General features: G+C 38.1%; 2 protein-coding genes across 3 annotated transcripts; one reads left to right on the top strand and one right to left on the bottom strand.

Annotated features, from left to right (window-relative positions):
• Positions 1–2,357: 2,357 nt before the first annotated feature.
• Positions 2,358–11,686, bottom strand: snx19a (sorting nexin 19a). 2 transcript variants are annotated; one of them, XM_058627507.1, is made up of 12 exons: positions 11,614–11,686; positions 7,591–9,054; positions 6,917–7,055; positions 6,742–6,842; positions 6,544–6,663; positions 6,298–6,404; positions 4,768–4,858; positions 4,532–4,676; positions 4,199–4,322; positions 3,474–3,658; positions 3,266–3,350; positions 2,358–3,045 (listed from the first exon to the last, which is right to left on the bottom strand). In XM_058627507.1, the coding sequence occupies exons 1-12, from the start codon at positions 11,614–11,616 to the stop codon at positions 2,916–2,918; spliced, it is 2,694 nt and encodes an 897-aa protein (XP_058483490.1). In that variant the 5' UTR covers positions 11,617–11,686; the 3' UTR covers positions 2,358–2,915. The 2 variants fall into 2 exon arrangements, with proteins under 2 accessions (XP_058483490.1, XP_058483489.1); XM_058627506.1 differs by lacking the exon at positions 11,614–11,686 and having other exon boundaries at positions 7,591–9,267.
• An 885-nt stretch (positions 11,687–12,571) lies between these two features.
• On the top strand, positions 12,572–23,661 carry LOC131458416 (carotenoid-cleaving dioxygenase, mitochondrial-like). The gene is made up of 12 exons (XM_058627510.1): positions 12,572–12,889; positions 13,989–14,158; positions 14,488–14,699; positions 15,491–15,606; positions 16,785–16,887; positions 18,130–18,258; positions 18,350–18,510; positions 18,616–18,783; positions 19,177–19,314; positions 19,569–19,751; positions 21,062–21,172; positions 21,515–23,661. The coding sequence occupies exons 2-12, from the start codon at positions 14,001–14,003 to the stop codon at positions 21,629–21,631; spliced, it is 1,596 nt and encodes a 531-aa protein (XP_058483493.1). The 5' UTR covers positions 12,572–12,889; positions 13,989–14,000; the 3' UTR covers positions 21,632–23,661.
• The last annotated feature ends 1,599 nt before the right edge of the window (positions 23,662–25,260 follow it).

Genomic DNA, 25,260 nt, shown 5'->3' with positions numbered 1-25,260 from the left:
AAATCAATAAAATTATGTCTCTCAGATTGATGGAATATGACTAGGATGGCTGAGAGGAGCAATGCCCTCTTCATAAGAGCAGTGCATGAATTGATAAAAACATGTGAAGCTGCCTTCCCACATAAAATGAACTTCAACCATCGTGCAGTGCCTTCTTAGCACACACTGTATCACTGTGGCTTTTGCAACACACAGTGACCTGAGGAGACCAAAAGTAATGGGAAAATACCCACAACAGCCCTATGAAGCCCATTTAAAGGAGTATTTCCTCAGACATATGAGACCAGAGACAGTGGCTGGGCTGAAAAAGACTTTCAGCACTGCTGCACGAAATCCTGCAACATGCAGAGCATGCAGAAGATCAACTGTGTCAAACAGAACAAGGCAAGAAATGGGCATGTCAAAAGAAACTGTAAGATGCCCAACTCACCATGTACCAAGCAATGGAAAAAAACAGACTGACAGAGTAGGATGGAGGAATGGACACCAGTCATGGATCCACCAGAACTTTTTTATTTACATAACCTTGGTTCTTTGAGTAATATGAGATGTTTTACTATGGGAACAAAAGCTATTCAAAGAAACAACTCCACATGTGTCACTAGCAAACCTAATAAGTGGGAGTGGAAGGAAATAGAACCCTGGCTTTACAGACAACAATCTCTTCATGACTTTAATCCAGTTGAAGGGGAAAACCCTATAGAGCGAAAGTGGTGATGTGTACAAAACAGTGATCACACACATTACATACACAGTCATTGTATAAGTATCGGTGGTGTGGGGCCCAGACGCCGTCAGAGCCCATGAAGGAAGAACAGAAAAAGAGGTTCAGAGATTCATTTCTATGCGTGAAACTAGCGAGGTCTTCCACACAATTCACCCAGGCGCACTGAAGAAAGCGCAGGACCACTACAGCAGGGAGCTTCGGCCACTGTCCGTGGTGTTCAAAGGCTGGCGGGGGTGGGGGGCACAATAAGATTTTTTGGCGAAAACAGAAAATGCTTTGTTTCCTAGGTACAACTGGCTATTGGTGACAGTGAATCCCTGACTATGCTTAAAGAGAGATACATCTATTGTCCATGATTCACAAAACCTTACTTTCATCCAATTTATGGATCAGGAAGAGATGACTTCTATTCTGACACAACTCCATAGAAGAAAACTGAGACCTGTTGCCATTTTTTCTGCTAAGCTTGATGCTGTTGCCGCTGCCTTCCTTTATATTTGCATGTAGTTGGAACTGCAAAAGCTGCTGCAGCCTGACTCTTGCTTGTCAGCTCTAACTGAAATCTATCCTTAAGCACAGGTGTCTGATCTTCAGACCCTTGCTACCACTGAAGGGCATGCCCTATGGTCTAAATCTGGCACAGAATTGTCTGATTTTATTTTAGGTGGGACCAGATAACAAACTGTTTTCAATTGTTATGCTAAATTAGCACATGGAAGAACCGTGGGACGTGTACTGCAGTAAACAATGTATGGTATACACAAGGGTATTCAACCTTTGCACAATTTTGTAAAAAGTGTATTATTTGTGCACCAGGACCTATCCATAGATCATCTGAAAGCAGACAAATCCTTTGAACATCTGCAGATGGATTTTTATTGAGCTCACTTCACAGGTTTTGCTGACCACTGAGACAGCTGTGAAAGTGGCTGAGGGAGTGACATGGATGCACACCTCCTATAACATGGAGGTTCCACAACCTCCTGTGTTGACACAAAGGAAAAACAACTCCAGATCTCAGCAGAATATCTACTCATCATGGTTCTGAGGCACAGTTGTCTACTGCTGAATTTAACCACTCTGAGCTCAGGTCAAGTAAAATGAATAGACTTAATCAAAATGAGTCAAATCCATTATTTACATGTCATTTACATTTCTGGTGAACATATATTTGGAGTCACCTTTAATGCATCTTGAGTGATTTTTCCCTCCTTGTTGCCAGTGAAGTTCCAAAGAATGAAATCACAAGCAGGAGCTCAGCAGTATCAGCCAGTTCTGAGATTTTGTGAAGTCAATTTGAAGTGAACATGGAAGATAAGGCAGATGATATACTATACTTGCATAAAATACAAGTTTTTAACTATATTTGCATATGCAGCACTTTTCCTATCACACAGCTGTCATACCTTGTATATACATCTATCACACTCGCAAGACGCAAGTGTCTTGCCCAGGGACACATCAACTTGGAGACTTACAGGACTTAACAACTGATTCACAGCTCTCTCTCACAGTATAACACCTTTAATCCATCATGCAGCTTTAAGGAGGACTTAACACCAACGCCTCACAACTCCTTTATGTGATCTGTTGAGGATCTTGGATGAAATAATAGTCATTGAGAGTATGGTTACTGTAAAGGTCTAATGGCTGCAATTTATTCATCTAAACTAGTTGCAGTGAGTTAACAGTGAGTTAAAAGCAAGGCCACATATTGTCAATGTTATAGTGCTACAGTTTTACAAACCAAACTATGCAGTTTTGTGAAAAGTTATACCTCAGACACATCAGCTGACTGGAGTAACAACTTAAATAGGAACCAAATGTCACAATATATGCAGTACAACTGCTAACTGCACTGCTAACTGTGTCCTGGTGCTAATGCAATAACTTTGAGCCTATTTGTCATTCACCCCATTTTCCTCCTTGTGTTCAGAAATATACAGGTGTCATCTTTTTGGACGTTTGTTCTAAATTCCTGTTGGAAGGTGAAGCAGCATGACTGACATCACATGTTGAAAGCCATTTAGGACCAAACAATCAGGTAAGGACTGCTGCTTTTTCTGTGCTGCCATACTACAGAATCTAGAAACTATAGATACAGTTACAAATTCATAACAACCCACATGTATGTATTGTTCATCATCCATCAGATGGTTCCAGTCATCAGGCTATTAACACATGCTGATCATGAGTGAGGATTTTCCTTCTCTGTGTCTTTGGTCAGGCTCTGTAGCAGACACATCTGAAAGCCCTTGTCACATGACTCTGGGATCAGAAACTCCAGCAGAAGGTCACAGATGCAATAGATCAGATGCCTGCACATAAACACACAAACAGGGATAATTACAGATTCACAAGAACTATCCTTAAAACAAATACTTACATGGATACAGTGGGGTATGAAGATCATTAATTACATCAGATGTATTCATTTTGAGCTGATCATTTTGTACTGTAGTTGTGATACTGAGCCCCAGAGTGCAGCTATTTTCAGATTGCAGAATCAGCAATTCAACAATATTGTGGTTGACTTACTTGTTTATATGATGGTCCTGTAACGATTCCAGCATAGTCTCCAAGCTCCATCTGTACTCATTTCCCAGCATATCAGTAATGAGATCTGTTCAAGTTCAAATCATCAAACAAACCAAACAGATCATTTCAGGAGCCTTGCAAATCAGACTTGCTTATGCTTAACGTGTAATTAAACAGCTTCAGTATTGATTTATCAGCTGTTTCATACCTGGGAGCAGCTGCATTAGACACTCAAGACATTTCCATTTAGTTTCTGCTCTTTCTGCAGCACTACGCTCTGGCTGTGGTTGAGCAGGTAGTTTGCCTCCTGGCCACACAGCTTCCTGCAATACTTGCAGGTAAATCACCCAGCAGGGGGCACTAGTAAGGTGGGCAACTCCTACATCCAACCACCTGAGACAAAAGATATTACTTTAGCATAACAAATCTACTTTTCTACTTGCTATCAATCATTTTACAGAGGAAACAAACTGGAACAAATGCATAAACATGCAAATATCCTATAAAACATGTGTAACACAAACAAAAACTTCATATCTATAAATGATTGCAGGGACATGAACAGCATTTATACTGTTATATGACTCTCACGGGCATTTGATAAGTCACCAGGACTGTGTGTCAAAGTTAAACAAAGAGGTGATTCCGGACAATCATGTGGTTAAAGCAGCAAACCCAGTAAGCCTTAAACTTTGCATTTAAAAACATTTTCAAAGGTAATATAAGAGAATACCATGCAACATCAACGTGCCACAAAACACTAGTACCTCAAAATAATACAATGAAACCTACGTAACCTTGTCTCATGTAACTTTATAAATACTGGACCTAAAAGAAAACATAAAAGATAAAAGAAGAATTCATTAATCAGTAAGTGTTGAGATGGCCTGAACAACAGTCACATTAACTTCTACTGTACAACCCTTTAGTCACCTCTCAATGAAGGTACCAAAGAGCAGTCTGATAGTCTTCTGAATATTTTCAGTGCACAGCCAACTCCACTGGTCCTTCATCAGCACACACACGATCTTTAAAGCAACATCTGCGACAGCTGTGTCTGCATATAAATCACAATGATGGGAACACAGAAACCTTCAATGACATGATATACAAGCAAAATCACATCAAAAGTGGAGAGGACTACGAGTGCTCAGGTTGTTCTTTACCAGTGAACTGTTGCTGCACCCAAGTGTTGATGCTGTGCTACTGGATGTTGCATCTGCATCAAAAGTTAAAACTAACAGTGACTGATGTGTAAATACCAACCTGCCCCGTGAGTTTTCCCTAAAGGCTTGTCTTTGTCAGATTGTTCAGATTGCTTGGTTGTCTTGTTCTCTTTCTGACAAGATAAACGTTTTTCCTGCTCTCCGATGAAGGTCTCCAGGCCAGACAGTGTCATGCCATTGAGGACCTGAGGAGCCACAGTGAGCAAAACAAATTAAGTGTCCACTTTCAATACGCATTTGTTAACCAAAGATAATTAATAGAATAAAGTAACTTACAGTGCTGCCTTCGCTAAAGCAGTAGGTGACTTTAGGATGCAGGTCAAGTATGTTGAGAGATGGGGGAATTTTGCTTGGGAATACAAGTCTCCTGATACATGAAACACAAGGTTCCCCCGTTATAATCATAAAGGACCAGAACAACCAGCTATATACTGTATTATATTGAAGTGATGACTCAATAATCTTATAGTAGAAGCAGAATCAGTGGTATGACATGAGATTATTTAAGGGATAACACAAGTATTAACAGCCATTATTTATCACCCTCTTCCTTTTACATGACTGTTTTCTTGTTTCTATAATTTTTTGTTACATAGGAATGTCAAAAACCTCAGACATGCACCTTTGCCATTGGAGTTCAACATCCCTAAACCAGTGACACCAAACATGGACATTGGTAGTGCCTGAGGACACACACCATCCACAGCAGCTGCCTGCTGTGAAGACACCTCAAACGACTGTGTACAGTCTAATCTACAAAGGGAGGAAAATGTAGTATAAAGTGTAGATATAATAAAAATTGTCACATTTTGTAATACGTTATTACATATTGTGGTAGTTATGAGAAAATGCTTGGTTGATGCACTTGTTTTTGTTTTGTTGTTGTTGTTTTGAAGAAAATTTAATAATGCAGTGTTTTATGTAATAACCAACCAAAATATACATATTCATCTGTACACATTATATATTTTTTAACAATTATGCTTAATCAAAAACACATCTAAATTGGTTTCATACTTAACTTAAAGAAAGGGAAGAAGAAGAAGAAGTAGAATATGGTGGCTGATGTTCAGAGTTCATAAGATATTGTACAGTCAGTGACCAGGGGGCAAACCAAATGTATCAGCTTTAATTTTGAGTTGCTGTGATGTCCTCCATCCACTCAATGAGTGTGAACACGATGAAAGGGGTGAATCTGAATGAGTTTCTCAGCAAACAAGCTTGACATTCAGATTAATATGTAATAATCAACCAAAATATTGTAAAAAAAACAACTCAAAAACAAACAAAAACCATAAGGGGACATCACAGCTCCCCAAAGTGAAGGTGATAAATTTTGTTTTCCCCTTGATGGCTGCTTATAGTGTAGCTCATGCACTCTGCACACCATATTTCAGTGGAAGCGACATTCGCTAAAAAGTCAAAGAAACCTTTCTCTTCTTCTTCTTGCCTTATATTGAAGTTTGTGAGTTTGGCTGTTTTTGTAAGTCTCAAAAAGGCAATATTATTGCTGCTTCTCTGTCACTATTCAGACTTAAAACAGAGTGAACCAATTTAGCATTTAGACTTTAACCTGAATTGTTAAATATAATATAATGCGTAGAGATAAAGACACATTTTTGGTTGATGGCAGTTTATTAATGTTAGGGAACTCAGATAATTATGTATAAACCAGTCTACAATCTATAGTATACAATTTCATAGGCAAATTCAACTTGGGATGAGAAGGTCACATTTGTGTGGTGCTTTTTTTATTAAGGTGTAAGAGGGAAATATTTGGAATTCGGACTCATGTGAGACTCTCACCTGTACTTTCTGTTTCCATCTGCATCTCCCTCAAGGTCCTCTGTTGGACTAAGGGGCTCAGCATAGGGGAAAGCTGTCTTCAATGTGTCTAAAGCATTTTCCATTATCTTAAATGTAAATCAATTTGGAGAGGACAAGAGAAGACAGGCTGTTTTCATTAGTTTCATTTTGATTGTGTTAAATTTCAAATATCACAATGGACTGCATGTCCTTGATAAGAGCGTCATTGTGTAGATGTTATCCTACCTTATCAATTCTTGACTTGGTAAAAGGTTTTCTTCCAAAATAGGTGCAAACATCTTTCTTTACAGCGAGGAAATCCTGCATGTCCTCACTGTTGGCTATCTCAGGAATCCTGCTTAATTGCTAGAAAATCACTAAAATGACTATATTGTACAGATCATTATTAATAATGCAGCGTGAGTGTGTGATCTTGGTACCTACTTTAAGGTACATATCCAGCTGGCTTTTACGAGCCTCAACCCTCTCGCTGTCTGCATGTCCGAAGGGAAGCTCAGGAAAATATTTTTTGGGGCCTTTGATATCTAAAATGGAAAACATAGAATTGCATATCTTCCATGACAAGATATAGTTAAATGATCAAAGGATTAGTTCTTACTTTTGATAAGTTTTTTAAATTCATGCTTCTCCTCTAAACGTGTTTGTAAGTTGAGGAACTCATTGTATCTGCGGCTGACAGAGTGACAGGCTGCAGGCTCCAGAGTTGTGCAATATTCTGCTTCAGACACTGTCTCAAACTGTAAAACAGAGAGTAGAGGGGGATGTATGATTAACAACAAAGCATTATCAAATATCTGGCATACATTTTAGTGATTTAGGTACTGATACATAGTGACTGCACAAAGCATGACACCTGCACTGGGAAATAGCTTGAGACAGAGAGGTTTGCTCACATAGCTTCCTCTTCCTATTATTGCCCATTCTCTTTGTTATGTTTTATTATATTTGTATCAGTGTGTATGTTTTTTAACATTTTGTCTTGCTTTATTTTCCCTTTGTTTCATATGTGTGCTAATGTAAATTTGTGAAGAAAAGGCTAATCTAATTGCATAGTGAAACAACAGTTTCCAGACATAAAAGAATGTCTAACAGTGACATAAAACAGGGAACATATAGTTAAGATAGGCTTATTAAGGTCTAGATTTTGTGAGATGATCTTGTTGTTAAGTGGCTAAAATCGGTTGGCAGATCATGCAATAAAAAAATAAAATAAAACCTGAACTATCATTTTTTATTCAACTATCCCATTTAGCCAGCAGGAGGTGGTGTTACCTTGACAGTGTAGAGAGTATAAGGATATGTGCCACTGCCACGTTGCTCTTTTGCAGTGACAGAACCTGAAATATGTACATTCTGGATATGCACAGGTGAAGCTTGGATGTTGGGAGTGTATAAGTTGTACGAGTTTTGACAAACTCTTCCTGGGGAACAAGATGGGGATTTCTCTTGGGCCATTCCTGCAGGCCACTGGGAGTCTTCAGATATGAACACCTTCAGCCCAAGATTTTTCAGAGGACTTGAGCAGCAGAGGGCCTCAACCTCATTTAATTTGCTCATGTGACACAAGTTTTTTGGATGACCACAGTCACAAAATCCTGCTGTCAGGTCATCTTCTGAGTCAGACTGAATCAATGAGTCCAATGAAATCTTTTTGGAATCAGATAACTGGCCAGATGTGAGTGAACAGCAGTGCATTTTGCCTGGTGTGAGTACACCTGCATGACAACTTTCCATACATGTCAGGCCCACTGGGCCACACTGCAAGGAGCTGTCACAGATCGTGCTTTGTCTCTGCTGGTCATCAAGGTCAGACAAGCTTTTGGTGGTGAGGCCAACTTGCTCAGAAGAAGACGGTGACATGCAGGTGGTCCAAGACTCCTGCTGGACCTGACATCTGTACAGTTTAGCTGTTGGGATCTCATCCATTTCCTGTGGCTCTTTGGACTTGGTGAATATGTCTACAATGGTTTTGTTCAGCCAGTCAGGATCAGACACCCTTCTGATGAGTGGTAACAACACATTACAGGTGATGAGTTCTGTTACCATATAACCTCCAGTCCTGGTTTCCATCTGAGGGTATGGGACAAGCACGTGTAAGACAAGGTTAACAAGAGCTCTTGAGTAGCTGAGCTCAGCAGCTTCACTGATCATAGCTGGGTGAGGAGCATCTACTTCACTGTAGATCTGCCAGAGGCTAATGGCCTCCCTCTGTGATGACTGCACCTGTCTTGCAGTCATGTAGCTCTGCAGGTGAGAGCCATAGAGTTCAAGCAGGTGTTGGACCAGAGCCTTTCTGTCCACACACCGTGCACGCGCCTTCAGCTCCATCACTGAGTCTAGCATTGTATTACGCACTGCACATTCAAACTCCCCTTCCACCTCTGGCAGCAGAGTACGATACCATGAAGACACAAAGTCCCGCACTGCTTTGTGGACAGCGCTGTGGATCTCATGGTTCAACCTCCACTCATGTTCAGGTAAAAACGGCGGTGGATTTATTGCACCAATAGGCAAAAAATGTTCCAGGTGGAGAAGACTGTTTGCATTCAGTACAGCCCGAGACCCAAACCAACCCCCGAGGACCACTAAGAAACTGGTGAAGATGCAGAGAAGCCAAACATTCACAAGGAGATGGAAGAGGACAAGCCAAATCATCACAGCTCCAAGTCCTAACAACCTCTTCTGCCCAAATAACTCTGATAAAGTCCAATCATTGGAGCTCTTCAAGGAAGGCATCTGTGATAGAACAAGCAACAAGAATGAGAAAGCAGTTCTTAGCAACAACATTAGCTGCAAGGCCAGTTGTACAGGACTCCTGTGCTTTGATCTAACTAGGCCTACCACATCAAATATTTTCACTGTCAACAAATGTGAGTATACATGGGAAGGGGTTAGATGGGATAGTGTGGGGATTGTGGTCAGTCTGGTGATGTTCTTGCCATCATTTTTGTGATAAGTATGAGATCCTAACTGATAGTCAATATGGTTTTAGACAAATCGATCTACATCTTTGGCTCTGATTGACCTTGTGGAAGAACTAACTACCAGTATTGATGATAAGAAGTTTGCCATCAGTGTATTCATTGACCTTAAAAAGGCTTTTGACACAATTAATCATCGTATTCTATTACAAAAATTGGAAATGTACGGGATAAGGGGAATAGGGCTCAGTTGGTTAAAAAGCTATTTAGAACATAGACAACAGATTGTGCAGATGGGAGAGGAAAAGTCAATGTTCTTAGATATAACTTGTGATGTACCACAAGGATCAATATTGGGACCAAAATTATTTATACTGTATATAAATAATATTATAAACACCTCTAAAGGCCTGAAATGTGTCATTTTTGCCGATGACACAAATATTTTTTGTGAAGGAGAGAACCTCCGACAGCTGTTAAAGACAATCTCTGAAGAGCTAACTAAGCTCAAGCTGTGGTTTGATTTAAATAAACTATCTCTCAATATAAAAAAAACCAAATTCATGATATCTGGGAAACGTAGAAAGAGCTAACCATTGAAATACTGTGTGATAACACCCGATTAGAAAGAGTTTATGAACATTCTTTCCTAGGAGTTATAATTGACCACAATTGACCACAATCTCAGTTGGAAACCGCAAGTGCTCTAAATTGGCAAAGACCAATGGTATACTTTCTAAAGTCAGACATATAGTGAACCAGAGAACAATGTACATGCTCTACTGCTCACTTTTTCTTCCTTATTTATCCTATTGTGCTGAGGTGTGGGGAAATACCTACAAAATCCACCTTAATGGAAATATGCACCATGCAGAAAAAAAGCAATGAGAATAGTTAGCAATGTTGGCTATAATGCACACGCAAATGATTTATTTTTAAAATGGCAAGCATTAAAATTTATGGATATAGTGGATTTCAAGACCACACACATTATTTATAAAGCTAAAAACAAATTACTCCCTAATAATATACAAAAATCGTTTAAAGAAAGAGAAAGTGGTTATAATCTAAGAAGGAGAGGAAATCTTCTACATTCTAAGGTGCGCACCACACTCAAAAGCATGTGCATTTCTGTTAATGGGGTGAATAATTTACCTGGAACGATCAAAGACAGTAAACACATTGCTAAATTCAAAAGACAGTTTAAAATTCTCACATTAGAAAATTATAACAAATGGGGTGGAGGTGGGACCAATGTCTAATTTTCACTTTAAGAAGTTGTGTGTAATTGTTTAGCTAAAGTCTGTATTTTTTTGTATTTCAAATATTTTCTTGTTTTTAAGTAAATATTGTTTTTGTTATTTTATTTCCAAAACTAATTACCTCCAATGAAACATGTCTCTCATTTTGAGAAATGACGATGCTTTGATATAGTAAACAGCAGCCGGTGAGAAAATATGAACTTATAAAAGGGGAAGGTAAACATAAGTTAGCTTCTTCCTTCTCCTTTTTGAACATGTAGGGAACTTTTTATTGATCTAATTCATTTATTTTCTATGAGCAATTTCATGTGAAAAATGCTTTATCTGTGATTCTCATGTTCAAAATAAATGTCATTTCATTCATTTTTGTCTTGTTTTGCTTTGCCTGGTTTAAATGTTGTAACACTTTAAGCTTACTGATTAGTTGAATTTTTGAATTAGTTGTAAAAAAAAAAAAAACACTTCTCAGAATGTACAAGTGAAATGTATGTTGAATCAGATACTTAAATAAAAAAGAAATTTGGAAAAACAATGTGAGTATTTGTTTCCTTTTTTTTCCAAACAAACCATGTAAAAAAATATATATTAAGATTTATATATCTTATATTATCATATAATGCCAGGACAAACATCAATATTTGGTTCTGTGGAAGGTTTTGCTTCTAATACCAACTAATTTATTCCCCACTGTCCATTTCAAAAATGATATTTGTGAAACAAAAGCATATCCAAACACTTCATAATGAGTATTATTAACAAGCATAGGCATAGGCTGACTTCTGGCAGACTATATTTACAAGAAGTACCTAAATTAACTTCATGTATTGTAGGTCTATATGCAATATAATCCAAGGTATGCTCGTGGGATGAATACAGTTTTTTTTTCATAATAATGGTGCTAATCTTGTTGAAGCATATTTTTATCTACCTACTTTGTAATTTCCGTGCTTCTCTTTTAACCTGTTAAAGAATGTAGCCGCAGCTAGGTCTCAGCTGAGGTCACAGTTGGTGCTAATGTATCACTCCCCGATAAAAGACAGCTACAGCATGTAATCTTCTGACATGGGACTGTAAGGTTCCTCACACATAGCAGACAGTAAAGCATACATTACCATTAACGTTGTTATTGCAGCTTTATACCAGGAACACACGTTGATGCTGAAGACTTCCTCCGATTCTGAGACACTGTTTAAATCCTCCAACAAAGATTATCTGGATTAGTCTGCCACTTAAGCCAAACACACATGCGCGTGCACACACACACTTCTTAGGACACTGCATTGATTTCCATTAACTTGGACAGCCTATACCAGGGGTGGCCAACCACTCAGAGACGAAGAGCCCATTTTTTTACGGTGTTACTGCAACCGTAAAAAATAATACACACAGGCACACATGAACATCCTCCCATCCCTTACTCCAACGACATGACAGAATGGCTTGCCATTTTGTTCAACAAAAAAAAATATACTCTCCCACTCTGTTAAAAACATCCTGTTCATCTTCTTATTTTCGTTTTGTTGTGCATTTTTCCCTGCCATTTTCAGAGTGAACTTGAATCAACAAGTGACTGTAGATCAAATATAGAAAGAACAATTCAAAAACATTCGACAGTATTTATTGTCACTTTTATACAGTTATACAGATATCTAATAATGAAGATATGTATTATTTTCTTCTCTCTTTAAGGAAAAGAAGGGCTGCATTTAAAAATACAGTAAAATGGTGAAAATAAATAAAATAATAATCTCTAATATTTTCTGTGACCTCAGTTCAGAATTGAGTGGGTATGTTTGGTTAGAAACGTTGTGCTTTGTCTCATAGTTGCGTTTCACATTGCCACTTTTATGAGTGCCACGGTCTCTGAGCATATGAGACTGACTGTGAAGAGAGAACAATGAACCTGAATTGAGTATTTCTTATTGCAGTACCACGAGTGGCCACTGGGAAAATTGTCTCCAAGGCAGACGGTGGAGAAGAAGACAGCCAATCAGAATGTATCATCTATCCAGTATTCTGATTGGTTGATTTTTTTAACACATTCATGTCTCAACACTGTGACTGTGCCCAGTTAAGCAAACGTGAGAGGGAATGAGGGAATGATAGCGCAGAGTAAAACTGAGTGACAGAAATTATTTTTCGCATGAGTATAATTTATTTTCTAAATGTAATTTCTGTGCTCGCAAAATATATATTTTCGTGGTCCAAATGTAACGCCATACCCCATAGTGTTACATAACAGAATACGCTGGTTATATAAGGGCGCTGCTCCAGTGGGAGCTTGATGCCCACTCGTGAGTACAGTGTGTTCTAGCGGGACACAGAGAGAAGAAGAGCAGGTTCTGTATCCACCACACTGACCAATGCCAATGTCTCCTGTGTCCTCGGGTAAGTCTAATTGGTCCTATGCATGTTATGTTTTACCTGTTTTACATCCACAGACATACAGGGAGAGAGAGAGAGGAGGAGAAAGAGAGAGAGAGCTATTACGGCTATCTGCGACCAAGATTTCTCATTATGCTAAAGTTTAAACTGTCATGCTTGCTTTAAGAAAATGGCTTAATGTCAAGGTTGTTGTATTTGACTCTGGTAGAGTTGATGATAGGTGACATCTGTAAAAACGGTTCTCTCACCCTCAGTTTGACTGCAGGCAAGTGTGAGTAATACAAGAGACATTTAAATGTATGTTATATTATAATATTGTAGACTACTGTCTACTTAGTTCCTTACTATACGTGTTTTGGCCATAATGTGGACTAACCAGTCAGAATGCATCAGTATTCAATCAATGTATTTCGTCTGAGGAAAGTTGCCCAATATAGTACTGTGACCAGCTGCGTGTCTATTGCTGCTTTTGGGCCAAATTAAATATTTGGAAATGTGTTTAACATGATTACAATACTTTTCTTTATTTATGTTCACAGCTGACTTTCATTTTTAGTTGTGCATTAATATAAAATTAATATTTTTTAATATAACATTACCTTTTAAACAGTGTCTGTTTCAAATCACTTTAACTGAAATTTGGTACATACTTTATACATTACTTACAACACTTTACTTTGTTATTCAGTCACATTTATTGTCATATACCACTTAATAAGCACATACTCATGTCATGTTTATATTTGTATGTCAAAGTATATATTTCATCTGCTGTTAATATTAATTTAACACTAATACTAATCTTATTCCTTATTTTCTTCCTGAGTGTTATTTTAATTCTGAAGAAGCACATTTAACTCACCCAATTTACCCACAGGGATTAATAAAGTAGTCTGATTTTGACCCCCATTGTTTTAGATTTCTTCTCCATTTACACACATGTGTGTGATTTATTAGCAATAAATGAGTAAACTCTACTAATGTTTTGTCAGATTTTTATAATAGCAATATATTTGACTATTCATTGATCATCGTTATCATACGGTGTATATACCTTTCTTCTACACACAACAACAAACCTGTTGACGATCATGGGGTGCAGGGTTGCATCAACATGCCACTGAAGGGACTGGAGACCATTGCTCCTTTGGTCTGCTCTGTGAAGGAGACCCCTGAGCCAATCTCCACCAAAATACAAGGCACCATTCCGTCCTGGATCAGTGGCAGCCTACTTCGTAATGGGCCGGGAAAGTTTGAGTTTGGAAACACACAGTGAGTTGAAAACACCTCAGCATACTGTGCACAACACAAACTCAAAGATCAACAAATACACATTAGGGCTGTAATCAACCAAAGAAATTCTTGGTCAACTGAAGCCCTGAGAAATTCGACTCAAAACCGACTAGTTGAATATCATAGCCCATGATTTCTGAAAATGAAATGAAATTAACCATACTGTATGAAATTAACACGGCAAAAAGTCGACCAATCAGAATTTGAGTCAAACCAGAACGTATCGACTCATAAATCGACCAGTCGACTGGGACTTTACAGCCCTAATCCACATGTGGTTAGACAGTAACTGGTGTATTTCATTACAGCTACAACCACTGGTTTGATGGGATGGCTATGCTGCACCAGTTCAGGATTGACAAAGGTCAAATGACCTACAGGAGTCGCTTCCTGCAAAGTGATGCTTACAAAAAGAACAGCGAATGGGACCGCATTATGATGTCAGAGTTTGGTACCCTTGCTTTGCCTGATCCTTGCAAAAACCTCTTTCAGCGCTTTCTTTCCCGATTTGAGAGGATGGGTGAGTAGAGAAGCCAAAAAAAAAGCATAATGTCTGACAGAGAGGCGGGCTCATGGTAGTTGGTTTGGGTACTTCCTTACTACATGAATATTGTGTCAATGTGTTTTTGTCTTGTGCTGTGGTACAGCTGAATTAACAATGAGTAAACTATTTTAGTGCAGTAAAAATATATATTTTAAAGCTGAAGCCTTACTTTTGGTAATTGCTGTTGTTATTATTCTCCCTCTGATCATCATAAACAGAAATGATGTACAATTATGTGTATGCTGCATGGCAGCACAGGGGCAGTGACTAGAAGCATCTATTTGTCTGCTGAATGGCGTTTCCAGTCATACACAAAGCTGTGTGCAGTTGTCTGACTTTACTAGCACAATGTTGCTGTTGCCTTTGTCTGTGCAGTCCAGGAATGTTGAATGACAAGAGATATAAACACCACTATACTCAGAAACACATAGAGAGTCATGTGGAACTGATATTCTTAACAATCAACAGCAATTTGTACATATTTTTAAAAAAAACACACATTTTACAAACTTTAAAGCAAGGCCAGTCGTAGGGCTTCTTAAATACAGGTATTCTGTATTTACTATTGTTACATAATAACACGAGTTACAGAGCAGAGCCAGAGAGCAAAAGCAGTCAAGTGGCATTCTTTAGATTGGGTGTGGGTTTCCCAGTTAACTGCAAGTGGCAAATTACAAATGAAAAATGTTTATTGAAAAAAAGAAAGAAGAAGTTTCCATTCATTGTGAAGCCATCAGTAATCCACCTGTGTGTTTACTTTGTTTCAGAGCCCACTGATAATGCAAATGTTAGTTTTGTGAAGTACAAAAGTGATTACTATGTCAGCACAGAGACAAACTTCATGCACAAAGTGAACCCAGAGAATCTCAAAACATTGGAAAAGGTACGAACATGATCATCATTAACAAAAATGGAAATTCACCTTTTTCCTGGAGGTGCTATGAGTGAAACTTGTGGACCAGGAGTAGAAACAGCAGTAAACTAGTTCTTTCTAATAGCAAAACATGGATGGCAGCTGCGGCAGTTACATGACTTCATGATCACACTGTTCCTGCAATGGACTTTCAAATATTTTTCTATCTTTAAATAATTAAGATTGTGTCCCACCTCTTTTTAGCAAAATGCCACATATCTTATTATTGTGTAACTACTGAGCTTTTCAAATTGTTCACGTCTGTAGCCACAGAGTTAATTAAATTATTTTAATTTACTATTATTTGGGAAATACAGCCACTGCTGCATTCTTTATGATATTATACACAGTAAAGCAGTTTAGCAGTGTTAAAGTATAAGTAAAAGAGTCAATTTAACTATTTATATTAAACTCTTATCAGTAACTGAGTTAAATTTAACACAAATTGCAATTATAACTTGTCCGAATGAGAACTGAGGAATGGCAGAGGAATTATCACATCATCCTCCTTTTGAGGTGTAACAGGTAAATGTTCCCACAAGTTAAATTTTACAATCACTCTAGGTGAAAAGTGCGAAGTTACCATGGAAAACACTGGTTCTGTGACAGGATGCACTGGAAGTTGTGCCCATAATTCATGCAAGGTATCATGGGCCTTAGGAATAAGGTGAATTATTATGCAATATATTCTAGAGCGGCAACTAACAATTATTTTGATAATCGATTAATCTGTCGATTATTTTCTCGATTAATCATTTGGTTCTGTATCAGAAAACATTAAAAAAATGTTGATCAGTGTTCGTCAAACCTGGAAATGATGATGTTCTCAAATGTCTTGTTTTGTCCACAAACCAAAATGAATAACTTTTAATGATTTCTTTGTTATCCAGAGCAAAGACATATTCATATTTAAGAAGCTTAAACAATTGAAAATCTTGTTTTAATCATGAAAAAAGCTTCAAACCGATTAATCGATTATCAAAATAGTTGTCGATTAATTTAGTAATCGATTAATAATCGATTAATCGTTTCAGCTCTAATATATTCTCACTTCCTGCTATTAGTCCAGTCATATGAATTAACTGTCATCATGTTTCTACAGCAGCGTTAACACATTGATTCTGCTCTTTCACTGCTATGTTTTGAAGGTGGACTGGAGTAAGTTTATTGCTGTAAATGGAGCTACTGCCCACCCACACTATGACCCTGATGGTACCACCTACAATATGGGCAATTCTTATGGCACCAAAGGTTAGTCCCACTGACCAGGAGGTGCAGAAAAATTAATCAGTTTAAAGCAAATTGATTTATAATAATCCTGAGGAGTGATGATCTCAGTCACTTGTTTCAGGTATTCTTCAAAAGAAGATGATGTCAGTTTTTGATTGAATTTAATACTTAATTCAATTCAATTCAATTTTATTTGTATAGCGCCAAATCATAACACACATCATCTCAAGGCACTGTACATAGACAACATCAAGGAGAGCAGAGAACCCCAACAGTTCACACAATGAGCAAACACTAGGCATCAGTGGAGAGAAAAAACTCCCTTTTAACAGGAAGAAATCTCTGACAGAACCAGACTCGGAGATGTGCAGTCATCTGCCTCGGCCGGTTGGGGTGAAAGGAAAATGGGGGACAGCGGAGAGGTGGGGGACAGAAAAGACAAGAGGGAGATGAGGTAGAGACCAGGAGCAGATACACAACAACTGTATCAAATTACAAGTTTATACAGTCAATGATATTGACTTTTAATTACAGCACAATAATAATGGTGATGATATGTATGATATGGGTAGCCTCGAAAACTGGATCTTGATCCTGCAACCTGCAAGATGAGGATACAGAGAGAGAGAGAGGGAAGGAAGGAAAGACACAAACTAGGTTTCCCTGAACCAGCTCTAACTATAAGCTTTATCAAAAAGGAAAGTTTAACTTTAAATACAGAGAGAGGCTCCGCCCCCCGAACTGTCATTGGAAACTGGTGTCACAGGAGAGGAGCCTGGTAACTGAAGGCTCTGCCTCCCATTCTGCTCTTACAGACTATGGGAACCACAAGTAAACCTGTAACTTGTGACCTAAGTGGTCTGTTAGGGTGATAAGGTAAGACTAGGTCTTTCAGGTATGAAGGGGCCTGACCATTAAGTGCTTTGTACGTGAGGAGGAAGATTTTAAATTGAATTCTAAACTGTACGGGGAGCCAGTGTAGAGAAGCTATCTGCCATTGGAGTTATATGGTCTCTCTTTCTAGTTCCTGTCAGAACTCGTGCTGCAGCATTTTGAATTAACTGAAGTGTTCTAACAGACTTGTTGGAACATCCTGATGATAAGGAGTTACAGTAATCTAATCTAGATGTAACAAAAGCATGAACTAGTTTTTCAGCGTCCTGTAAGGACAGAATGTTACTGATAAATAATATTTAATTTAATATTAATAATAATAATAATAATAATAATAATAATAATTAATAGTAATTCTGGATATTTCAGGAGCCCTGTACAACTTCATCAGAGTTCCTCCAGAGAAGACACATGCCAGTGACTCTCTACAAGGGGCTAAAGTACTATGTTCTATTGAACCTGTAAACAAGTCCCATCCCTCCTACTATCACAGCTTTGGTAAGTCAAACCCTCCTGGACAATGTTCGTCATCAGTGCTGTCTGAATCTAAGCTACTATACATAAAAAGGACCAATTCTCTTGTTTACAGCCATGTCTGAAAACTTTGTGGTGTTCATCGAGCAGCCAATTAAGATGGATCTGCTCAAGATAGTAACAGCTAAGATGAGGGGGAGACCTTTGAGTGAGGCCATCTACTGGGATCCCCATCAGGAAACCATCTTCCACCTTGTTGACAAGCATACAGGCGAGGTGAGATGTAACTGGTGATTAGAGGTGAAATTGTATTTACAGGAAACTCAGGAAACTAATTCCAGCTTTAGGTATTCTGTGATCTGATGTTGTTTCTGTCTGCAGGTCAGCTCAGTGAAGTACCAAACCAAAGCCTTATCCACTTTCCATCAGATTAATGCCTTTGAGGAGGACGGATTCTTGATGGTTGACATGTGTTGCTCAGACGACGGCCAAGCCATCAACAACTACCTCATCCAGAACTTACGCAAGTCAGGAGACGCACTAGATGAGGTCAGCGTTTAATTACTCATGCACATGTTGATTAACTCCTTCATTAAAGTGAAATAAATCAACCTCTTAAATACATAGATACAATCAGAGAAAATCAGAATTGAGTTTCCTCTACACTGTTGTAGAGGAAGTGCTTGCTCATTGTGTTCCTATTGGGTATCTCTATAATAATTGGAAGGTATTGACCTTGCTATGTCAAGTGCCTTATATTGGCACTATACAAATAAAACTGAATTGATCTCATTCACACATCAGTCATTGTGTTTTAAAATAGTGCAAATATCTTATTGTAGAATAAGACAACAAACTTACTTGTAAAAAGCATCCATACACAAAAATACATGGTGTATGTGTTTAAACATTTTAAATTAAGTGCTGCATTGTTTCTTACAGGTGTACAATAACATGTGCCGTGTTTACCCCCGCCGTTTTGTTTTGCCCCTGAATGTGACCAGTGAAACAATGACAGGCCAGAACCTGAACACACGACCCTCCAGTAAAGCAACATGTGTCAAAATCAGTGATGATAAGGTGAGGTGCTGGTCATCTGCTTACTAGTTGTAGTAGGCTGTAGGCTGAAAGAGGCCTGTTGCGTGATGTTGGATGGGCTGTCCAATGGTGAGATAAAATGGCAAACATTTGTAAGCTATAATAAGCTAAAATGAACAAGCACACGTCAGAGAAACTCTGAATTATGCTATATCTAATTGAAACTTGGAATTTTTCTATTGAATTAATCACACATGACATTAACAATAGCCGTTTGATCCTCAATTTGTAAACAGGTGTTCTGCCAGCATGAGAATCTCCATGGTGACGACCTCCATGAGTATGGTGGCCTAGAGTTTCCTCAGATCAACTATGGCAGATATAACACACGGCCATATCGTTATCTCTATGGCTGTGGCTTCAGCCACCTGGTGGGAGACTCTCTGCTTAAGATGGACCTTAAGGACAATACTCTTAAGGTGTGTGTGTGTGTGTGTGTGTTCCTCTGTTCTTAGTACACAGTTTTCACACTTCACACAGTACAAAATAGAGGTACATTTCAATGATGGCTGTATCGACAAAATAGTTCTACTACCAAGGGTTTTATATCTTTTTCAAAAACATATGTTTTCCTGCTGTCTATTTATTAAACAACTGGATTTAATTATGTTCCCCTCCCCTACATTAATAATGGGCTGCAAAAACGAGGGCTCTCACTTCCTGACAGTGGGGTACCCCTGAGGACTGGGCAGCTGTTTCTATGCTCTGGTTAAAAATTCAGTGCAGGTCAGTGTCAGAAATCTGTTCTTTAACACTAATGCTTTTTTCTGGAACACAGCCTTCCAATTAATGACTTGCTCATAATGTTAAAGACACCTTAAAGGTTTTGAACATACAATCATCTGTCTTGTGGACTGGAAGGTTTCTGCCTTACTATGGACAGTGCCTTGCGATAATGTATTGTATGATTTGGTGCTATACAAATAAAACTGAATTGAATCAGAAGGAGCGGTAACTGCACTGTACAAGTGATCTCTGTTTAGATTTGTCCCATTCCCTCAGCTCAAAAGTCAAATGATCTTTTACCTTATCCATTTGCTACCTTCAAACTATCCATTTTTACAGTAGGCCATTGCATAATTTGTAAGTAAACCAAAGAGCCACTTTGTTGACAACTTATTTTTCTTACAAACTAACTCCAGACATCTGGTCTCCCTCTATATCACTGCATTTGCAGTACCAGTGAATGCCAGTTATGTCAGAGAGACTTGGGCTGGAGAGCTAGATTTTCCAATGTCAGACAAAACAACAACATAGCAATATTTGTTTGCTCTGAGAAGAAAAGGCCCTTCCCTTCCAATCTGAACAGGCTGTCAATGCAAACATTTATTACTGCGTAAAAATAATATTATTATATTACTGCAAGTGTCTATCATCCCCATGTTCCAATAGGTGACTCAATAAAATGGAACAGGCTTGTTACAGCAAATGTTCCAGAAGGTATGGTAACCATTGATGTTGCTTGATGAGATGAGTCTTTTGGACCTTATATTTGTCCATTGTTCTGTGTAATGGCATTTTTATAGTATGATTTATATTTGCGTTTTTGAAAAACAACAACAAAAAAAAAAAAAACTACTACTACTAATAATAATAATTTTAAAAAGATACAATTTCTATTGTAAGGTATCTTACAGTAATGTAAGACATGATTTTAAAAAATGCACAAAATTAAAATAGACTGTATCTGAAACACTAAGCTGCTCTGGGTAAATCTGATATGCTTCAGGTGTGGTACCGGAAGTGTCTCTACCCATCAGAGCCAGTGTTTGTTCCATCACGTGATGCTGTGGAGGAAGATGATGGTGTCATCCTCTCTGTGGTTCTAACTCCCTCACAGGTAACACTGTTACTGCTGCTATTGTGCTGCCAATAACCAGCTTGAGATATGGAGATTTGCTGTCAGTGAAAACTTGGCAGTCAACTTAAGGTTAACTCTTACCCAGAGACACATCAGCATATGGACTAGAGGAGCAAGGAATCAAATCCCTGACCTTCTTGTTATAAGATAACAGACTCTACCTTCTGATACACAGCAGCTACATACAAAATACTTATGACTTGTTTTATTTGCCTTACCATTGTATTAAACATTAATAAGAAGCAGTTTTGCAAAAATTACATTATGAGGACATAATTTATGTGGTTTCTAACAATAATCCCACTATTTTTTTCTCTCCAGGATAAAGGAACATTCTTGCTAGTTTTGGATGCCAAGACATTTGAAGAGCTGGGACGAGCCAGTGTTCCTGTTAATATGCCTTATGGCTTCCATGGTACCTTTAATGCTTCTGTGTGAATTATGTTTCATTCAAAGTGATGTATGGTGTAACACCATAAGAAGAGGATGTTCAACTCTTAAACCATGTGTCAAATGAATTGATTAATTGTACGTTTTCTATTAGTGAACAATAGATTTTTAGCTTGAATCACATTTATGTACTCTGATGTAACATTTTTTACCTTTGAATGCTTTATTAATAGTAAATGGTTTGTATTTATATAGTGTCAGTTCCCAACAGTTTGTTAAGGAAGAGTATTAGGGCCACATAAGATAAGATAGACCTTTATTAGTCCCGCAGTGGGGAAATGTGCTCTCCATGATGCTGTCTATGTACAGTGCCTTGAGATAATGTATGTTATGATTTGGTGATATACAAGTAAAATTGAAATGAATTGAATTGAATTGAACAATAAGACTATAAAAGGTTAAAAATAGAATGTACATTATAGACAATTTCCAGAATATATACAGTATAAACAAAGATTAAACATGGGATATTATATCAGTGACATGCGGTGAGGTTCATTTTTCTTAGCCAAGCTTTCTTATTTTTTTTTTTTTTTCAATTAAAATTGAAAATTGTGTATGGTCTTGTATATATAATTATACATGTAATTCAATGCGCCTAATTCTTCTCCAAGAATATCTCTGTCACGACTAAAGACTAAATAGGTCACACACATTCATTAAATATATTAAGCAGACTGTGGAACGTCAGCATGTGTAGTACATGTATAATCAAACATTTATATTGGCGATATAAAAAGAGGCATCAGTGGGCATGCGGCAACTGCCTGCTCAGTCAGTGTGTGTGGCACAGCCTGAGGCACAGCTCATCGATGCCTCACCTCACCATTCTCCCGTGTATTTGAACAGGAAATGCGTAAATTTAGCGATTTTGACCATAGAAATGCTGAAATCCTACAGGAAACTAATTTATAGAACAGTCAAGTGGACAAATTGATTTTTTTTATCATTGTTAGTATTTTATTTGTCATGATGTCTGCGTCCCCTGACCGCAAGTCACTGTATTATACATATATTGCACGTGAGATAGTAGCCTAATTATGTGTGGTCTACTGAGAGCAGTGCTTGTTGTACAGTCTAACAGCTGCAGGGAGTAACGACCTGCGATAACACTCCTCTAAAGGTCAGAAATGCCTCCTCCTCGCACGGTGCCGGGATCCAGCACAACACCCCTCCCGCTCCTCGGGCAGCACAGCTACTGTAAACAATAAAAATGTGGCTCCACACAGGATCCCCAGACACGGCTGAAAAGTGTAAAAAAACACGGTGCCCACAGTGTCCGTAGTTAAATAATAAGAACACACTAAAATAGTAGGAAAGATGTAAAAATACAAAGTTTTAAGGGAAACAACCTAGGAAGTAGCGAAAGCTGCTGCAGCAGGCTGCCACACGGGAGGTGCCATCTTGCATCTGTAAATTAAAAAAACAAAAAATAAAAACAATTCAGTACAAATATAAAGCAACAAAGTAGGAATACGTTAAAAAAATATTTGTTGTTGGTGTTTCAGACACTTCACATACAAAATAAATAACAGTGGTCCCAACACTGAACCTTAGGTAACAGTACAAATTACAAATTGGGAGGCTTCTTCTTCTTGATGTATTGACATCCATTTTTTAACATTTTCCCCCGTGAAAGGGGCATTGTCACATGGCAGTTGGGACTGGTTTTATTGATGATTATTGCATTTTTTAAGGGTTTTGCATGGTTTTATTCACCAGTGTATTAAGTTTTTATTCCATGTCCCACTGCCCGCGAAGGCACCATGAAATGTTGAATGTACTGCACCTGGAGGTTCTGCCCTTGTCAACAGGAACCAGTCAATGGCGGAGGAACAGGGTTTTTGAACCGGAAGGCAAATAACGAACGAAAAGAGAAGCGAGTGGCAGCAGAGAACACGAGAGACTGGGAAACAATACTTGTCTCTGGTTGATTCTATAGCACAGCTGGTACCCTGCATGGCTGATATCTGTTTACTCTAACTGTACCTTTTTATAATAAAAATTTGTTTTATTGATCCTTTTTTGATTTAATTATTTATTCAATAAACATTGCCCAGTCAACTGGAATACCTGTTTCTGACTTACCTTATCATTTTAACCTAAAATTGTAATTGGCATTGTCGGCAAGATCTGAATTGTGATAAACGATACAAGTCTTCCAGATTGCACCTTTTGCAATGTAAATTTGTACAGCAGTTACAAACTGAAAATGCTTGCCTCAGGGGTAGGCAGAATGATTGATTTGATGATTGGTGCTAGTGACTCCACCCCAAGGACTGATGGACATTTGGGGAATTCTGCACTTGAACTATTTATATATATATATATATATATATATATATATATATATATATATATATCCCTATGATTCCACCATAGTTAGTTCACCTGCTCATTCAAAGAAAGATAGTAAATTGTTAATGTTTAATCTTATATGTGTTTTCGTAGGCTGACATGCCAACCCTGCGAAAATGGTCATGTCATGCTCATCGAAAACTTTGATCTTGGAAGGTAGGATGTTATAATTTGATTGACTTTGAGATGTTGACATGTGCCATGTGTTTCTGTACTTGTAGTTAGGGTCCAGGCAGCCTAAGCTCTTGTTATCCTGCATGTTCTTCTTTCTTTCTTCTGAGGAAATCCTACTTCCCATGCACGAAAAGTCACCAAACTTTGCACAAAGGTCCAGTCCCATGCCAGATTGCATCAGCTGCAAAAACGGGCCAATAGTCCTGATGGTGGCGCTACAGCAAGCCTCTAAAGTTATTAATAATAATAATAATAATAATAATAATAATACTTGTTTAGGCTAAAGAGAAGCAGAAAGAGTGTCAGCAAACTGCTGCTCTAGTTGTGCAGGAGGCAACTGAAGAAGAGGTAGGCTTGATCTCCAGTTCCATGTTGTTAAATTTTGTGAGATGACCTTTCATGCTCTGACAAAAAAGCAGACACATTTTTTGTGGTGCATCACTGCAAAAAAGCAGCGGAATGGGTGCATGCTAATTAACACTTGTTTGCAGCCAGAGTGGAGATGCCTGAGATTTTAAACATGAACAGCACACAAACTGAGGAGGCTGCGCAGGAAATGGCAAAGCTGTTTGATGACACCATGGATCCAAATGAGGAAGACAAAGAATTAATTCTGGAGCCTTTTAAGTTTTTGTTTTACCACATCGAAGATATGTGGCTCTTCTGTGAAGAGATAATGGACAAAAGAGGGTACTTGGCAAGTACAAAGAGCAGGAATTTTAAGAAAAAAAACAAAGAAAATCAACCATTTTATTGGTCAAGTTTAAATTGTGGAAAAAGGTTGTTGGTGTTGTTTTCTTTGTGAGTGCTAAAACACTAAAAACACTTAAATAAAATAAAATAAAATAAATAAATAAAAAGACATTTCAAAGTTTGTTTTGTGTCTACTGTTTTCTCTTGTAACAGAGGTTATTGGTTATCTGGGTCATGTAACTAGGTATTCAGTCATTCACTTTGAATACACAAAGCAAAGTTCATTTAAAATCATCAACCCTCACACCCTCCATTGGCAAATCCATGTGGTCCGACAGCACAAGGTAAGAACATAGCACAAACAAAATTAAGCAACTATTAAATGAATTATG

This window comes from Solea solea, chromosome 4, assembly GCF_958295425.1.
Source record: "Solea solea chromosome 4, fSolSol10.1, whole genome shotgun sequence".
NCBI lineage: Eukaryota > Metazoa > Chordata > Actinopteri > Pleuronectiformes > Soleidae > Solea > Solea solea.
Note: the sequence above shows the minus strand (reverse complement) of the source record. Positions and strands in the feature narration are given on the sequence as shown.